The sequence below is a fragment of the Selaginella moellendorffii genome, unplaced genomic scaffold, assembly GCF_000143415.4.
Source record: "Selaginella moellendorffii unplaced genomic scaffold, v1.0 SELMOscaffold_74, whole genome shotgun sequence".
In the NCBI taxonomy this organism is placed as follows: domain Eukaryota; kingdom Viridiplantae; phylum Streptophyta; class Lycopodiopsida; order Selaginellales; family Selaginellaceae; genus Selaginella; species Selaginella moellendorffii.
The window spans coordinates 688,276-704,973 of record NW_003314335.1 but is presented as its reverse complement, the minus strand read 5'-3'; the positions used below and the strand labels follow the sequence as shown (position 1 = coordinate 704,973).

General features: G+C 36.2%; 2 protein-coding genes across 3 annotated transcripts; both read right to left on the bottom strand.

Moving 5' to 3' along the window:
- Positions 1-206: 206 nt before the first annotated feature.
- LOC112341010 lies at positions 207-926 on the bottom strand. The gene is made up of 3 exons (XM_024660361.1): positions 756-926; positions 482-696; positions 207-419 (listed from the first exon to the last, which is right to left on the bottom strand). The coding sequence occupies exons 1-3, from the start codon at positions 832-834 to the stop codon at positions 207-209; spliced, it is 507 nt and encodes a 168-aa protein (XP_024516129.1). The 5' UTR covers positions 835-926.
- Positions 927-12,092: 11,166 nt separating this feature from the next.
- LOC9658760 (transportin MOS14) lies at positions 12,093-16,650 on the bottom strand. 2 transcript variants are annotated; one of them, XM_002986462.2, is made up of 25 exons: positions 16,301-16,650; positions 16,143-16,241; positions 15,868-16,092; positions 15,736-15,807; positions 15,563-15,646; positions 15,461-15,520; positions 15,284-15,412; positions 15,177-15,238; positions 15,074-15,130; positions 14,905-15,016; positions 14,717-14,857; positions 14,592-14,666; positions 14,428-14,535; positions 14,298-14,377; positions 14,112-14,247; positions 13,916-14,065; positions 13,777-13,862; positions 13,533-13,720; positions 13,385-13,477; positions 13,144-13,331; positions 12,974-13,085; positions 12,777-12,922; positions 12,615-12,716; positions 12,350-12,566; positions 12,093-12,290 (listed from the first exon to the last, which is right to left on the bottom strand). In XM_002986462.2, the coding sequence occupies exons 1-24, from the start codon at positions 16,508-16,510 to the stop codon at positions 12,360-12,362; spliced, it is 2,922 nt and encodes a 973-aa protein (XP_002986508.1). In that variant the 5' UTR covers positions 16,511-16,650; the 3' UTR covers positions 12,093-12,290; positions 12,350-12,359. The 2 variants fall into 2 exon arrangements, with proteins under 2 accessions (XP_002986508.1, XP_024516271.1); XM_024660503.1 differs by having other exon boundaries at positions 15,700-15,807; positions 16,301-16,649.
- Between the last annotated feature and the right edge of the window lie 48 nt (positions 16,651-16,698).

The following is a 16,698-nucleotide window of genomic DNA, read 5'->3' as shown; positions in this document are numbered from 1 at the left end:
TTTCGGATCGACTTCTTGGCTCCACTTGCCAGTCGTCTGACTGTTCGACGCTAAATCTCTGGAGCAGCAACCTTGATGAGACAAGTCCAAGACTAGACTGCTTACCGTGTCCCATTCACCAAGCTTCCTCGATGACAAGGCATACCGTTTAGACTGGAAGCTAAACTTAAGACATGCCGAAGACAAACAGGCAGAGGCTGGTACCTTCAATCCTGTCTTTGAGTCTTTCCTTGTCGCAACGTAAGGAAATAAGTTCTTATTTGTCTGCTGATTCCAACGTTTTGACAGCTGAGCAAAAACAAGTGATCGGTCACCTTTAAATCCACAGCCAGTGTTTTTCCAGTCACCACTCGATAAACAGCGACGAGGGTATCGCAAATCTCGGACACACGAGAGCTCGAGTAATGATAGTCATATTCCTGCCACAGACACGAAAGAAAACGATTCATACAATCTTTTGCTAGCAATGAAAACCCCACACCTCTGGGCAGCATAGGATGAACTGCTGGCTATACTTGCTCCGGACAATGGAATCGATGACCCTCATATCGATCCTTCTCTTGCACTGCGTGAAAAAGCCTCCCCGGAAGTTGTAGAGGGCCAAATCCGTGATGACAAGCACCCGCGGCTGGACGTAGCCTTTGCTGTTGATCTTCTCCACCCATCCACTGAACTTGATCTCCTCGCACGACGATCCTGGCACGAAAAAACGAGCGGTAATCCCGAATCTGGAGGCGATGGATCAAGGAACGCACCTATCTCGGCTAGCGTCGTGGTGAAATGCCGGCTCCCCTCCCATTTGAGGTGATCGTGCGCCGGTACTAGCGCCATCATCTTTGGCGCTGCTGCGAGCTGGAAAACCGGATGCTGGAGGCCCACGGCAGCGAGATTTCGTCGGGCGTCAACACCGATCGCAAGCAAAGCTATCGCTCCCAAATAGCAAGGGAAAGAGGATCACAATCCCTAAAACCCAGGTTTAACGATGGAGGGAAGAATACGAAATGCCAATAGCCACGCGCTATTGGCCTTCCACACTCCCGTTGTTTAAACACCTGGGTTTGTTTTCTGGATGGGAAATATTTTTCATCGATATAGATATACATTTAAACCCAAAATGACTTGGTTTACTTTTTTCCTTTATTTCTCAAACTCGAATATAAAGATGAGGAGAAATACACTAGAAGTAGTTTTCAATTACTTGTTAATCGAGAATCAGACATGAAGATCAGTTAAATAAAGTCATGTAATTTTCATATGAAAGAAGTTGTAACACAAAGTAATCTCAACAAATACTTTGTTCTGCAAAGTGATCCAAAAATATGTTTTGATAGCAACAAATACTTACTATGCTTTGTATAGTGATCTACATTTAACTGGAATGACAATATTATCACAGTGAAGCTGTCATTGTATTGACATATGGAAGTGAAGTATGAAAGAAGACCAAGCTTACCAATAAAATAATGGAAGTTTGGATTTCTTCCAATAGAGTTTCAAGTGTGGAACCAGAGTATGCTATCTTGAGTTTGGAGAGTTTGTTAGTCTTGTGTACATTATGTTTAAAAAAGCAAGAGCATGGAGCAACATTAGAACAATCCTAGAATATTAACATCCCAATGTTAGAACTAACATATAAAACAGAGCCACCTTTTAGTTTGTTTAGGAGTTTTGTGGTTTCATTCCTTCATTGAGTGGTTTAATGCTTTGAAATTTGAGTTTTACTCTGTTATTTTTGGCATATGTTTCCAAGGGTTTGGTTCTGAGTAGATATAGGTGTTTCAATCAGTTTAGGCACTTATAAAATCCAAAACTAAAAAGAAATTGGAAGCATTATTTTGAAGAGTATTGTTAATTGAGATCATATATAAATTACACTTATGCTAATTGGTACTATATTTATTCTATATCCAGATCCATTTGTTCTATATCTAAAGCAATAATGTAACACATATGGTTTTCACCCTTTACCCACCATAAGATAACCATAGAGAAACTACTCACTTGGTAATTATGATTTTATTACATTGAAATTTAAGGAACAATAAATGATAGATATATTAAGTTTTTTGTGCAAGAAAGTACATAAATGAATGTCCATACCATTATACTCCATTCTAGCATTGTAAAGTCATAAGTCCTAGAGTTAATAGACTTTGCATTGAGGGGTAGATGAAGGAGCTGTGAACTAGAATATAGCTAGTGCATTGTGTATCTAGTGACTCCAAAGTTAAAGTGGGGGATATGGAGAATAGAATGAAAAACTATAACTAAAGTGATTAGAATATCATAGTTTGCTTTAACTTTGGTACAAGGATTAGTGTTAGGGTACAATGGCAAGTTTAATCTAGTGCATTAAAACACCAAAAACATTTGGAGTTTTTGTACAAAAAGGAGAAGGTAAATTTACATGTGACATAGTAGAGGGTCCAAATAATGCATATAACATGTTTTTCCACATTATATGTATATTTTCAAAACCATAGCTATTAATGGGCAATTGTAATGTACCCTATCTCTCTCCCCTTAAACCAACTGAGAAAAGGGCAATTGCTTAATGAGAGAGAACTTTATTTATTCCCCATGGTTTTAAGGATCCACGGTGACAGTATATCCAAATGAGAAAAAGGCAATTGCTTAATGAGAGAGAACTTTATTTATTCCCCATGGTTTTAAGGATCCACGGTGACAGTATATCCAAATCTCATCCCATGATCACAATGATACCTAATACATACGATTTCAAATTTAGGGATAGGAATATACTTTGCTCAAGGGTATATTATATTTTTTAAGTAACCACTAATCAATGGGAATCGAACCGTGCCTGATACCAAATATTGTACACCCTATTTCTTTCCCCTTAAGCCAATTGGAAAAGGGGCAATTGCTTGATGAGAGAGCCCTTAGTGGCTATTTTATCCCCATTTATCCCCCAAGGTTCCAAGGATTCACAGTGATAGTATATCCAAATCTCATCCCATAATCACATGCGCTACAACAATTTATGCTCCTCTAGAATGATAACAATGCCATTGTAAGCTCTTAAATTTGGACTTCCTGGGAAGTTACCTAGCTTAGTGTTATTCAAACTTAAAAACACTTAATCCTAAATATTCCAAAACCTTTAACTGAAAAAAAGGGTGCACTTTTACTTATGGGCTCTTTCTTTTTATATTTGAACCCCATAGATCATTTCTTAAGTTGTTCTCTTTGGTTACTTACAGCTATCTTTATAAACATATGAGTAAGAAATCGTTTTAAGCAAGTACAATAAAGGAGCACGATATACATAAGATGTAAGACATAACTACAAGTGCAACTATCAATGCATATCCATAATGTTGCAAATAGTTACCCTATTTACAGGTGCTTTTATGTGCAATTTTGCAGTTGTTAGAACACTCTATCTAGAAATTGGATCAGCATTAAATGATTTACCACAAAAAAATGAAAAGACTTGCCTTGTTACAAATACAAAAGAAAGTGGACATGAAGTTCACATGTACTTCTACCACATTAGGCTTGTTTTCACAAGTGTAAAATGAACTTAATGTAGCCACCAAGTCTATAGTACTAAATACTCCCACTACTTCAACAAACAACAAAGTGCATTCTTTTTGATGACCATGTTCTTCTGTTATAGTATTAGCTGGAAACAGCCAATAGCAAGAGTCATCAAGTAACTGAAATCAATTCCTTCTGCACAAAGGCAAAGATTTTTAAAGTTAGCTCTAAGGTAAGGGGCTCAATTATTTGTCATTATACGAATTAGACGTTTATTTAGATAGTAGTGAATATATTTAGAATATACTTAGATATTTTAGCTATCTATTAATTTAGATTAATATTTTATATATAATTCATAAATATATTTATAATTTATAAAATTTTCTAAAATTTTATAGTTCATTCTAACTTATTCTAATGGGTGATATGCAATAATATTAATCTTGTGTTTATAAATTAGAGACATATTTATAACTATAAACTTTCATTTGATCAATTGAATTAATAAATAAGAATAACACTATTTCACTCTTCTAAGTGATTTTCAATGGATCATGGTTTAATCCATGCTATTATTGAATTTTATTCTAAAGAATTATTAAATCTAGAGTCAAAAGAACTTGTTCTATTGTTATTCTTCAGTTGTATTCTTGATTTTCATGTTCATGAGTTCATACATAGAACACAAGCATCAAATAAGTATTTTGCAATGCTATTTGGTAAGGCAATGGCAATTATAATAATTTATAAATTGCCTCTGCATTTTTCTAAAACTTTGAGAAAATATCTAAGAAGAAAATTTCTGTAAAAATATATATGTAATATCATAATGTAAAATATATATGTAAAATATATGTAATATCACAATATATTGTTTATAAATATATTTCGTTTTAGTGTATAAGTAATTTTAAATATTATTATTTAACCCTTTATTAGCATAATTATAAAATATTTTTAAATAGAAACACTCCTAAAAACTTTTATATTCATTTATTTAGGGTTCCACTAGGCTTATAGTGCTTGGTGCAACTCCCTCTTCTCTGGGGCCATTGGCCATAGGACAACCACCTACCAAAGCTAGTTTCAAGTAGTGCCTCCATTTCCTTATAGCATGCATGATGCCAAGCATTTTCTATTCATACACAAGTCAGTGGCTTCAGCTTTTGGCCCTTACTCTTGGATTTGAAGTGTTTATTTCGACCACAAATGGCCTCAAAAAGCCTAGGAGCTTCAAAATTGGTGTTGATTTGATGTCTGCCTTCAACTCTTAGAAAGAATCAACCACTTTGTTGTCCCAGTAGAATGTAGGTGAGCATAGGATGTCCATGAGCAGGGCTGTGATTGAGGCATAATGCTCAATGAATTTCCTAAGATAGTTGTAAAGCTCTAGAATGGACTGCAACTGCTTCATCATTTATGGATGGGGCCAATTAACAATGGCTGCCAATTTCTTAGGATTTGCATGGATAAAGTCGAAATCCAACATACTCTACCTCTGCCAACCCAAAGAAGCATTTCACCAATTTGACCTCTAGCAAGAATGTAGACAATAATGCTCTGTCCAAGTGCTCCAAGTGTTCCTCTGCCTAACTGTACATCAGAATGTCCTTGAAGAAGACAAGAATGAAATGGAAAAATATGGTCTGAAAATCTTGTTTATGAGTATCTAAGGCATTTATTAGTCCAAACAACATTACTTTAAATTGGTAAAGTCCTTGGTGTGTGCAAAAACCATCTTGAAAGAATCTTCGTGCACCATCATATCTGGTAATAGCTTGAAGGAAGATCTAGCTCTTGGTGAAGTGTCATGCTAGGCTGAGTTTGTTGCAGTGACAATCCCCAGTCACTACAAAGCATGCAAAGTGCCTAGTTAGCAGAGAAGGCAATCCAAGAAATAGTTGAGGCACTCTCCTTAAAGAGTGCCTCACTGAAGAGAGCTCCTTCTAAAATGGTGTCCCTTGAACAATCAACCACTACAATCAAAGCATTTATCATTCTTGATGCTGTCCAAATGCTGCATTACATCTCATGGAGCAAAAGGTGGTGGAGAGTGTTGAATTGGTTTTAGTTTAGCCCTTGTGCTTAGAGTTGCTTCTATCACCGGTTTTAAGGGTGGGAGAGATAAGCAAAAGTCTCTGGCAATCCCCCTTGCTTGACAACCTTCACTCAAGGTTTTGAAACTTAATATACGCACTTAGAGCATGATGCATCACTTGCCTAACCATGATAGAAACATCTTATTCCATGGTTGGTCTGCAAAAATGTATATCTCTAGTTTAAAATATCTTTTGAGACCTCAAATTGTAAGCAGCCACTCCTCATTAAATGCTTGCAAGGATTGAAATGGCACAACGAGCAAAGTTTGTTGAATAGAAGCTCGCCAACCAAGGTTAAGATGAACTCTGCCATCTTAAACCCTTCCCATGAAAGTGACTCTTCAAAGCTCTCAACATTATAGTACCACTCCAAAGTCACCACAAGGGGAAAGAATATTTACTTTTTTCTTGTGATGGTTGAAAAGCATTATCATTGATTTCCATCTATTTCAATATAAAAGAAGTCACAGTTTAATTATAGTATAAAGAGAATGTTTAGATATGTCAGCTGGAGTTCAGGGATTTTTCTAGTATAGCAAAGAAGTTTCTTTTTGGATAAAGACCAGACAGATAAATAAATAAAATAGTTTATTATAAGTTTGGATTCTTATAGATATTAGTGAGATTAACTTATAGTGATGACTTTTCTATACAAGCATCTTCCTATATTGAAAAGACACACAAGATCAGGAGTTAAAGGCCGTAGGTCCTTGAGAAGGAAGTCTCCAAAATGTATTAAACTTTTAAAATAGAATTTATCTTTTAAGAGTTTATAATATAATGATGAATAGCTATAAAAGTTTTAAAATTATAAATCTATAAATAATTGGATATAATATATGGAAAAGGACATGAAGATCCTTATAAACCCATCCCTCATTTAAAAATATGATATAAACCCATCCTCATTTAAAAATCTATACTAAGGATGAAAGGTCAAAGGTCTTCTTGCCAAGGACTTCTCACAATTTGAAAATGTAATATTGTCATCACTTCGAGAATCACACAATTGAATTTCATAATACAAGGAAGACCAAGAGTTGTCAAATTTGTTTCTTAATGCTTCTCTAAGTTTCCAAGACTGTGTTTCCTATTTTCTTGAACTAGAATCTAGAAAGAAATAGAAAACCATCAAATAGTTGCTCATTTTGGAGGTGATGCATTAAAGTTTTTTGAATTTTTTTTCAAAAATTATTGCCTATCCTTTGTCTTCCAAATTTTAATAACCTCACATGTGCTAGCCCCAGATAGCCATGATTAGTGCACAATATCCTAAGTGATAATTGTGCTAAATCATCTTGCTTGCAAAAAGAAAAGGATTGCAATGAGGGGCAAGTGAGTGAAAGACTGTGATTACTAAGGGATTTAACACTTGCCTGTTAGGGCTTCTAACATGAAATCTAAATTTCCAACATCTAGCTTAATTTGAGCCAAGAGAGATCAAGCCTTTTTATTGGTTTGTTATTTATAAATTCTAGAAATTTAACCATATTTTATATTTAATACTAAATAATATTTATCAGAAATTTTAAGAGAACATGGGATATATCAAAGTGGATGAGACACAGATACTAGACTCATACTCACAAAGTTGACATCAGAAGTACTTACCAAAGGACAAGAGGTTTTGATCGAATTCTTATTTAGTATGCAGCTAGATAAATGCTATGACTCAGTTGACACATAAAATTTTAAGCTTTTATAATAATGTGTTTGTTTAGATTATGCCTTTGATTTATAGTGCCACCCAACTTAGATGATTGTTGTAATATTTTGTTTCTTATGGAGCTAGTAAGTGTTTTTTATCCTCCCCCAATCAAGTATGCAACATTCACTAAAGATACTATCCACTAACCATTTTTTGTTAAAATTAACTATATTCCTTTGACATTGATTTTCATTATGTTTGAGAGCATTAATATTATATTATTTAATACATTACCTCTGCATATTTCTCTTGAAAGAGGAAAATTTACATTAAGTTAATTTATTTTTTAATGTTTACATCTTAGATATATATATTCTATAAATATAAGTATAATATTGTATATAAAAATTTAGATACTATTGTTACTAGTGTCAATCCTATCTCATTTTTTAATAATATTTAATATTTAAGAAGTAAACATTAAAAATAAATAAACTTAATGTAAATTTCCCTCTTTCAATAAAAATATGTAGAGGTAATGTATTAAATAATATAATATTAATGCTCTCAAACATAATCATACAAGAATAAAATTATAAAATAACCACTCTTAACTTGTGTGATAGAGCTAAAAACTTTATGTTCATTGGTGAAAGAGCTAGCTCTTGTTTGCACCGAGGAGGATGTTGTTGGCTACAACACAGTGTGTATGCTGTTGTGCTATATACTACATGGAGGCCAAGTGGATGCAAGTGACAAAGAATAACAAATTTGGTGATATTATTATAGCAAATTAGGTGTTAGAGAATTGGGACCACAATTTAAAAGTTACATAAAGGAAGCTGATTATAGTGAGCATTATGGCAACATGAAGACACATATTATCTACTAAAAATATTGGTTTGCCACAATTGAGAAGTATGATTTCACATGTTATATATAAACGACATAATTTTCTAGATTAACTGTGATAATGTAACACTTATCAGTAATCCCACATCACACATATATAATAGAAAAAAAAGAGTTTTAGTTCTATGAAATGATGTAACTATTACAATAAATTTATTTGATTAGACTTCACAGGTAGAATATCTTTCAACATTTTTAATATGTTTCAAAAGTTCTTTATATTTTTTATTTTGGTTTTCTTTCTTCCAAAACTTTTTGGAATAGAAATTATACGGGATAATGCTCATCGAATTTTTAATCCAACTAAGCATATAATTTTAAGAGCTATAAGAGCTGCAATAGAGTCAATTAATGATTTAACTCCATATATGCCTGGAAGTTCTATTATTTATGTTCATAATGAAATAAAAATAGTATTAACCCCTTTAGCTATAGAGAATGTTCCTCGGTATTACAAATTACTTTGTAGTATATTTCCTGAATATGCAGCTCCTTATTATGGTTCTATGTTAAAGAAGAAATTTGAATCTATATACACTTCTCATATAGAAAATGATTATGGTATATTAAATTTTGGAATATCTGAATATATTGTTGAATCATTTAGTATTTTATATAATTTTAAAAATGTTAACTATAATACAGCTCAAAATAGTTCTTTAAAATTTATACCCACTGTTCAAACTTCTCATTATAATCCTTATATATCAAAAAATATAGTTAAAACTGATTGTACATGGAAGGATGTTTGTATTAGAAGCATAGATGATTTTTCATCATTTTCTAACTTATATGCTGGAAACTTTCTCATCTCACCAAATGGAGAATATATATTATATATGCAATTAAATTGTGTACTTATCTTGTTTAAAGGTCCAATTACCATTTGGAAAACTGAAACAAATAATAAGGGAGAAGGTTGTTTGTTGAGATTGCAAACTGATGGTAACCTTGTAATATATGACAATAAAAGTATTGTTATATGGACAAATAGTATATATTGGAAAAACATATGGAAGGTAATGGCACTATGTGTAAGCAATAGTGGTCATATAATTCTTTATGATAATGTAGAAAAAAAATCTATATGGACTAAACCAAATTGATTTTATAAAAAATTGAATAAATAAGACTATCATTATATATTGATTCTATCTTGCCAATAGTGGTTTTTAATAATGATTTGATTCAATTAAAACTACTTACTTTTATTTAGAAGCTATCTAATATGGACTCTCATATAGAATGGTATTAGAAAGGGGTAGACCAAAATTAAGTTAAGTTCACAAATTTAGCTTAACTCAAGTCAAAGTCATAAAAATGAGATTTTAATAATGAGTTTGTATTATATAATTTATTATTGATATATGCAGTTTTGATATATCTTCCTTTTGTTCCAACTCATAACTCCCATCCATCCCAACATTTAAATATTAGACTTGCTATTATGTTGCTTTTGACTCTATATATGATTCATTATATTTTTTGAAGACATAATGATCTCTAGTTGTAGCTACCATGGATGGTTGTGATAGCTATGGCAGTTATAGGTGGCTGTGATGACTCACTTCATATTGCATATAGGTCATTTTCCCTTTTCTAGTTAGTTAAGTGTTTAGGAGGATACTATTATAAATTTTTTAACAGTACTTGGTGGATACTTAAGGTTGAGCATCTTTGGATTTGAGTAGTATAATATATTTGAAAACTCAAATTCAGGAACTTACACTGAACAACATTGGAAATCTAAAGCTATATGTTAAACCACCTCGAGTAACAAATGAATGCTTTTGAACATATCTTGGATGTAGCTTAAATTTTGTATAATGTACTTTATCTCTTTCCCCTTAAACCAACTGAAAATGGTGCAATTGCTTGATATTAATGGTTATTTTATCTTTATTTATCCCCTAAGGTTTTAAAAATCTATAGTAATAGTATATTTAAATCTCATCCCATGATCATACATACTACATTTACATCCCCTTTACATATGTCATTATCTTCATTAATTATTGACTAAAAACCCTATTAAGTTAAGATGAATTAAAACTTCCACTTTCACACTAAATCTATCAATCCTCCCATTATAAATAAATTATTATATGTAAAGTAACTAGTTATCCACTTGTACTGCAGTCTTATGGTAAATACCTTTATTTGTGGATACCTTATAAAACAAAGTATGTAGTCATATATGATTTCAATTGTAGGGGTAAGATTCCCACTTGATAAGTGGCTACTTAAAATTTAACTACCCTCATATAAAACACACTTCCTTTAAAACAAATTTAAAAAAATACAATTGTTTAATAAAAGAGCCTTTAAAAATTATTTTATCCCCATTTATTCCCTAAAGTTCCAAAAATCCATATATTCAAATATTATATGTGCTACATCTCACCATAGCTATTTGTCCTAATGTGTGGTGCTCAAATCAATACTATACATACACCCACTCATTGACACTGAATGTGCAAAACTAGCACTTTTGATCAGTGTAGAACTTCATTCACTGGCCAGGTTATGTTTCTTCCAGGTGGCCCTTGACCTCTGACTAAGAGACTGCTACATCCTGTAGGAAAAGGAATTGTTCCTAGACTCTGCAGCCATATAGATGTACAGTGTCATGCTGATTGCAGAGGATTCAATCATAATGTAAGCAAACTAGGCATGATATCAGCTTGTCCACACAGAAAGCTCACCTCAAGCATTTGGTTTGTTCATTGAGTTTGCCTGTCACTCTGTGGGTGGTAGGTATGCAAAAAACTAAACTTTGTCCTAAGTAGCTTCCACAATGATGTCCAGAACAAGCTAAGGAGGGTCTTTGTCAAAGACTATCTCCCTTGGGATCCCATGGAAATGGCCCACTTCCACCAAGAAAGCTCAGCTTTTCAACTATAGCCTTGGAGGAGAGGGGAAAAAATCATGCCACCTTTGTGAACTTGTGAGTTTTATATTGTTTATTAAGCATGTGAATATAAAATTTGCTCAAGAAAATAATACAGCTCATTAAAGCGTTCTCAAAATATGCTTACTATATCTTGCAAAATGATTTAGATAAAACATATATTTTTTGGGAATAACAAATTACAATAGTAAAATTATCATCGTATTGACATTAAGAAAGGCGAATAAGTTTTTTTTACTAATTTTGATTTATTATAAAACTTTTCATGGAGTCTATCCCAAAAGAGCTTTAGGTGTGGAAAAATACTATGTAATATATGTTGATCCTGATGTACAAAAAGATTAACAAACTCTCCAGATTAGTCATAAAACACCAAATAGTTACTGTTTGAGCTGTAAGAATGATGGAGTATACACCTTTAATTTCTTTATTCTAGGCTAAAAGATGGTGAAGAATATATCAAGATGCTTGTTAATATTTGTAACAGTTTTCTCTTCTCCAATCTCCTCACAAATAATAATGTGAACAAGCTTAATCACCTAGAAAAACAAATCTATAAATAACACAATTTAATGTTGGTTGATCCAAATTTCCAATACTACAATATTAAAGTGTACTACAAGAATTTATTTATAACTTTGTAACTTGAGTCTGCACCACTTCTACAACAAAAGCAATTTGGAAAACTTTTACTATGCTCAAGAATTAACTTTGAATAATTTATTTTGTATGTAAGAATTGAAATCCAGAAGTTTGTGTAATAATGGAACAATGTTCTTGCATGGAGATCTCAATGAAGAAATCTTTGTCCAGCAACCAGAGGGTTCCGGGAACATCAAATGCTTTGTCATACACTGCCCGTGTTAACACAACTCAATTTGAATGATATAGCAAGTGTTTTTCATTCTTTTGTTTCCACATGTGAGAAAGCCGTTTTCTTTCATGGCTGTTTATCATGACGTTCTAACCTTTGCTGCCCATGTTAACACAACTCAGTTTGAATAGATATAACAAGTGTTTTAACCTTTCTTTAGTAATTCACACTGTTATTTGTACAGTTTCTAAACAGCAGAAGAATATGAAACATCAATCGCCATGCTTATTATTTTCCGGAGGACCAGACTGACGGCCCTGTCTTGGTATTTCTATGTTACACGAGCTCTAGCAAAAAGTCTTTTCCGAAAAAGTAATGCTATTTACCAAGACGTGATTCCTGGAGAAAAGATACGATCAATTCTAGGATACAAATCCAAGTAAGAAACTGTGACTTACATGGTGGTATTCACGAGACACAGATTAAGTTTGTTTTGTGTTGTTCGACAAAATCACGAAGAACACGCTTCAAGGATCGGCCACCGTTTCCGCCTCTTTGTCTGATCGAGTTACCTGCATCCACATCTGATGCTGCGGCCCTAAGAGCTTCCAGCCATGTCACAGACAGGCGCTCCGCTTCACCATGTCTCAAGTACTCGGCCGGAAGTGCTTGAATCTGGAACGAAAAGTATGATTCTCTGGGAGATGTGGATAGCTATCTTACGGCGGAGACTATCCAGCACTGAAGGGCACTCCATCCGATTCTGGAGCTCCCACTGTTGCATATAGCTGCCAGTTGTTGGAGTATTGTCGTCGCTTTGTACACCTGGTGAAAGAAAAACAAAATAGATGGAATGTTTGCAGGAAAGTGAGAAGATGAATTTACCCGTGACATAGCAGAGGGTCCAAGTAATGCATACAGCATCCCCGAAACAATACTTTCTCCGCATTGTGTGCATATTTTCAAGACCGCGGCTGTTAACGGGCAGTCTACGCTCTCCGTGAGTGATGACAGCGCCATCTCCAACAAGCCTGCGAGTAGAAAATCGTTTTGAGCAAGAACAACAAAGGAGCACGACGTACATGAGATGTAGGACATGGCTGCCAGTGCAGCTCCACGGTGCATCACCGTGCAACAAATAGTTGCTCTATTTAGAGCTGCTTCTACGTGCGATTCTGCAGTCGCTAGAACACCCTGTCCAAAAATCAGATCAGCGTCAGGTGATTTACTACGAGAAAAGGATAAGACTTGCCTTGTGACAGTTGCGAAGAAAAGTGGACATAAAGTTCATATACGCTTCCGCCACGTCAGGCTCGTTGTCACAAGCGTAGGATGAGCTTAATGCCGCCACCGAGTCCGCAGTACTAAATACTCCCGCTACTTCAACGAACAACGGGGCATACTCTTTCTGATGACCGTGTTCTTCCGTTAAAGTATTAGCTGCAAAGAGCCAGAGGCAAGAGTGATCAAGTAAACGAAACAAATTCCCTTACCAAGTTTGAGAAAGCAGACATGGGTTTGAAAAGAAACGAAGTTCTCACTCGAAAATTTTGTAATGTTTGGCAGCAACGGTAGTATGCATTGTCCTGTGCATTTCAAAAGAGCAATCAATACAACGAACGAGAAAACTTTTAACGCTACCTCCGGTCTTTGTGGCCTCGGAGAGGCATTTGCATACTGCAGTTGCTAAACTGTTGTTCTCCATGAAGGCGGATGAGAACATTTGTTCCAACAAAGGCCAAAACTGTGATAAAATTCCTACGAAAACTTCCTCACCAATCACGGACGAGGAGCTAAGCACAGGGAATTGACTGAAAATTGTACCGAGCCTAGAAAACAGCAGACAAAGCTAGTTAGATTCCATCAAGCTAAAAAACATTTGTACCTATGCAGAGCTCGAACACTGGACTCCAGCAGCATTGCACTTTCAGCCGAGACAAATTTCAGCCGATTCTCAACATCAGCTATCAACTAGCACAAAAGTAATTGGTGTTAGATATGTGGCGGTGTGTCTCGAAACTCACAAGTTCTTTCAAAGGGTCATATGTAGGCTTCAAAAGCCTGTGCAATGCATCATTTAAAACTGCACTGCTTGTGACCGTGGACAAGGAGCGCCCAATAGCACATAAAACCTCCTCCTCCTCCTTGGGAGACAACTTAAAATTGTGCAAGCCCTGAAAAGAAAAGCTGATTAAAGCTAGTGCCTGGCAATCTTATTACCTCTCCAATCCAGAGAAGACACTCCAGATTAGCGGGGTCACTCGCCATTGCAGAAACCTCTTCACATATTCGCCTTAACGCAGTTGCGCATGCACTTGCCGCCAATGGTGCACTGAGCCCCGAGGCTAAAAAGGATCTGTAACAAACTCAAAGTTAGAAGTCAAGAAATAGATGTAAATAACCAACAATAATGGCAAAACTACAGTTGGATGGTTGCAGATCCAACGAGAAAATGCTCCAAGAACTTGAGCGGCGGATTTATACAGCTGAACAGTTTCAACGTTAGTGACGACATCACAAAGCAGGAAAGAAATACCAGGTCCAATCCAGCTACCGTCTCCGGCCTTTCCTCACTTATGGCTAGGAAAACATTTACAAGGCTGGAAAGATCCAATGCTGGTCCGTCCAAAATAGCTTCGGAGGCCTGGATACAGTAGTATATGAAACGGATCCACTCGAAAGAAACAAAAACACTCTTACAGCATAGAGCAAAAAGAATTGTGCCTCTATAACTTGCCACAAAACTGGGAGTTCTAAAGTAATTTGACTGAGAAGCTGCAAAACCCATAACATAAGCAAGATACCGGAACGACAAACTAACAAACCTGAGTTACGTACTGAGTTGGTCCTAGGAGTCGGCAAACAGTGGTTGTTGTTTCCTCCAGATTTATTCGAAATTGTGCTAAACTGTCGGGCAAGCCAGTACTCCCATCAATATCATCTTCATTATATGATTTCGGACCGACCTGGCGCAACAAAACGTTAAGATATTGAATGAGCGCCAAAGCTATACCTGAACTCGCAAAACAAGCGCGTCTAATAAAGAAATATAGAGCGGAATATATGCCCTCAAGCCGCTTTGTTTCTCAAAACCCAGGTTAATCAAATAATCACCAAGAGCGGACCTGCAAAGGAGCTTCAAAGAAATTACGTCGGTAGACTATTTCCTCTGCTGGTATTACCAGAACGAAAGGCTTGTTTCAGCTACCTCCCAATTTGAGCTTTGAAACCGAGTACATCTGCGAAGCTTCGACCAGTTAAAACCTATAAAGCATAAACACTTACCCCAACATCGCCTCCTCAAGAGACAAAACATCAGGTGTTCCTCGTGCAAACAATCCTGGTGCCTATAATAGAAAGTCGTCGAAACAGCGAAGATGGGAATAACTTACAGATTGCCCGAGCTCGGCCATCAACCAGCAGAGGCCTTTGACAACAACTTCGTTACCAGTTGCAAGGGCCGGCAAAAGCAACGTATCTTTCACTACGATCATCTGCAGCAGAACCGCTGGCGGTATAACCTGAACGGAAGAATTATGAAAGGCACTTGCAACAAAAAATTTGTATACCTCGTGCCGATTAATAAGCTCCGCAAGAACCTCAATGGCAACCGAAAAGGATTCAGGAACCTGCGAGTTATCATCATAGGCCGTCACATTGCAATCTTATACCTGGAGGCAAGCAAATGCAAAAGCAATAAGAGGATGGCTAGGAACTGCAAGCTGATCAATTTCCAATAAACACCCAATGCGCACCTGTTTTGACGGTCACGATCAGCTCTAGCATGAGACATTTTGACCGATATTACCCAGCTTAGAAAACAGCGCAATATTTTGCTCCTTACAGTGTAAAAATGCGCTTCATTCTCAGTGAGATGTACCAAGAACTTCAGCACAGAAGAAGAATGCGAAAGTAGCTGTTCCATATCAACGAAACAATGGTTGGAGGAAACTGAAAGAGAGATGGAGAGACATACCTCGTTACTGAATTGCCTCCTGTGATCTGAATTAACGTTGGCAACGATAGTCTTTTCCTCCGTGACTTCCTCTGGAAGCACTGTAAGAAGCTCCAGCACAGCATGGCTCCCGCTGCCTTGGCATTGCAACTCATACAAGCGACCAAACAGCTGCTGTATTAGACTCCGAGCCTCTGGCGATCGAAAAATCAGCGCAGATAGCGCAAGGCAAATTTGAGTCAGCAGCTGTAAAGACAAGAACACTTCAAGAGAGGAACGAAAGAAGAAAAACAAACCTGCGAGGGTCCCGAGCTGTGCTTGGTTGCCGACACAAGCAGCGCATTTTGCAATGCGCGCCTCCCATCAGGCAACAGCGTCCCAATGTCACTGTGAATCTACAACCAAAACCGCGATGGAAAAATTCCACTCTGTTCTTCTACTCTAGCTAGCATACCTTTCTCTTGAGAATCTGTGCGGCAAACAATTCCACCTCGAAATCGTGTATGTTAAGCGCCTCCGCTGTGAGAATTCCCGTGGCGACCTGCCAGGCAGCGTCCGTCTGCTGGAACTGGACGAGCCATTGATTCGCAGCGACTCTGTTGCAAGACAGCATGTCGTGATTCAGGACATGGACTGCTTGAACGAGCTGCATTTGGAGCTCCATCGCCACTGCCACTCCGCTACCTCGATCTATTCCACCGATTCATACTCCCGGGCGCTCGCGGGAGCTAGATTCCATGCAATGCGCTGCGAACTCCTCACCCTTGCACCGCTGCATGGCTCCGCGCCATCGCCACAAACCCTAGCTATAGAAGAACCCTAGTTAACTTTAAAAATATTTCCCATTTGTAG

Coding starts and splice junctions, on each gene's coding strand:
- LOC112341010 (XM_024660361.1), bottom strand. CDS start 834: ATGATGGCGCTAGTACCGGCGCACGATCACCTCAAATGGGAGGGGAGC. Junction 697..755: donor CACGACGCTAGCCGAGATAG/GTGCGTTCCTTG, acceptor TTTTCGTGCCAG/GATCGTCGTGCGAGGAGATC. Junction 420..481: donor TCATCCTATGCTGCCCAGAG/GTGTGGGGTTTT, acceptor TGTCTGTGGCAG/GAATATGACTATCATTACTC.
- LOC9658760 (XM_024660503.1), bottom strand. CDS start 16,510: ATGGAGCTCCAAATGCAGCTCGTTCAAGCAGTCCATGTCCTGAATCAC. Junction 14,536..14,591: donor AATTCTTTTTGCTCTATGCT/GTAAGAGTGTTT, acceptor TACTGTATCCAG/GCCTCCGAAGCTATTTTGGA. Junction 12,567..12,614: donor AGTGCTGGATAGTCTCCGCC/GTAAGATAGCTA, acceptor TTTTCGTTCCAG/ATTCAAGCACTTCCGGCCGA.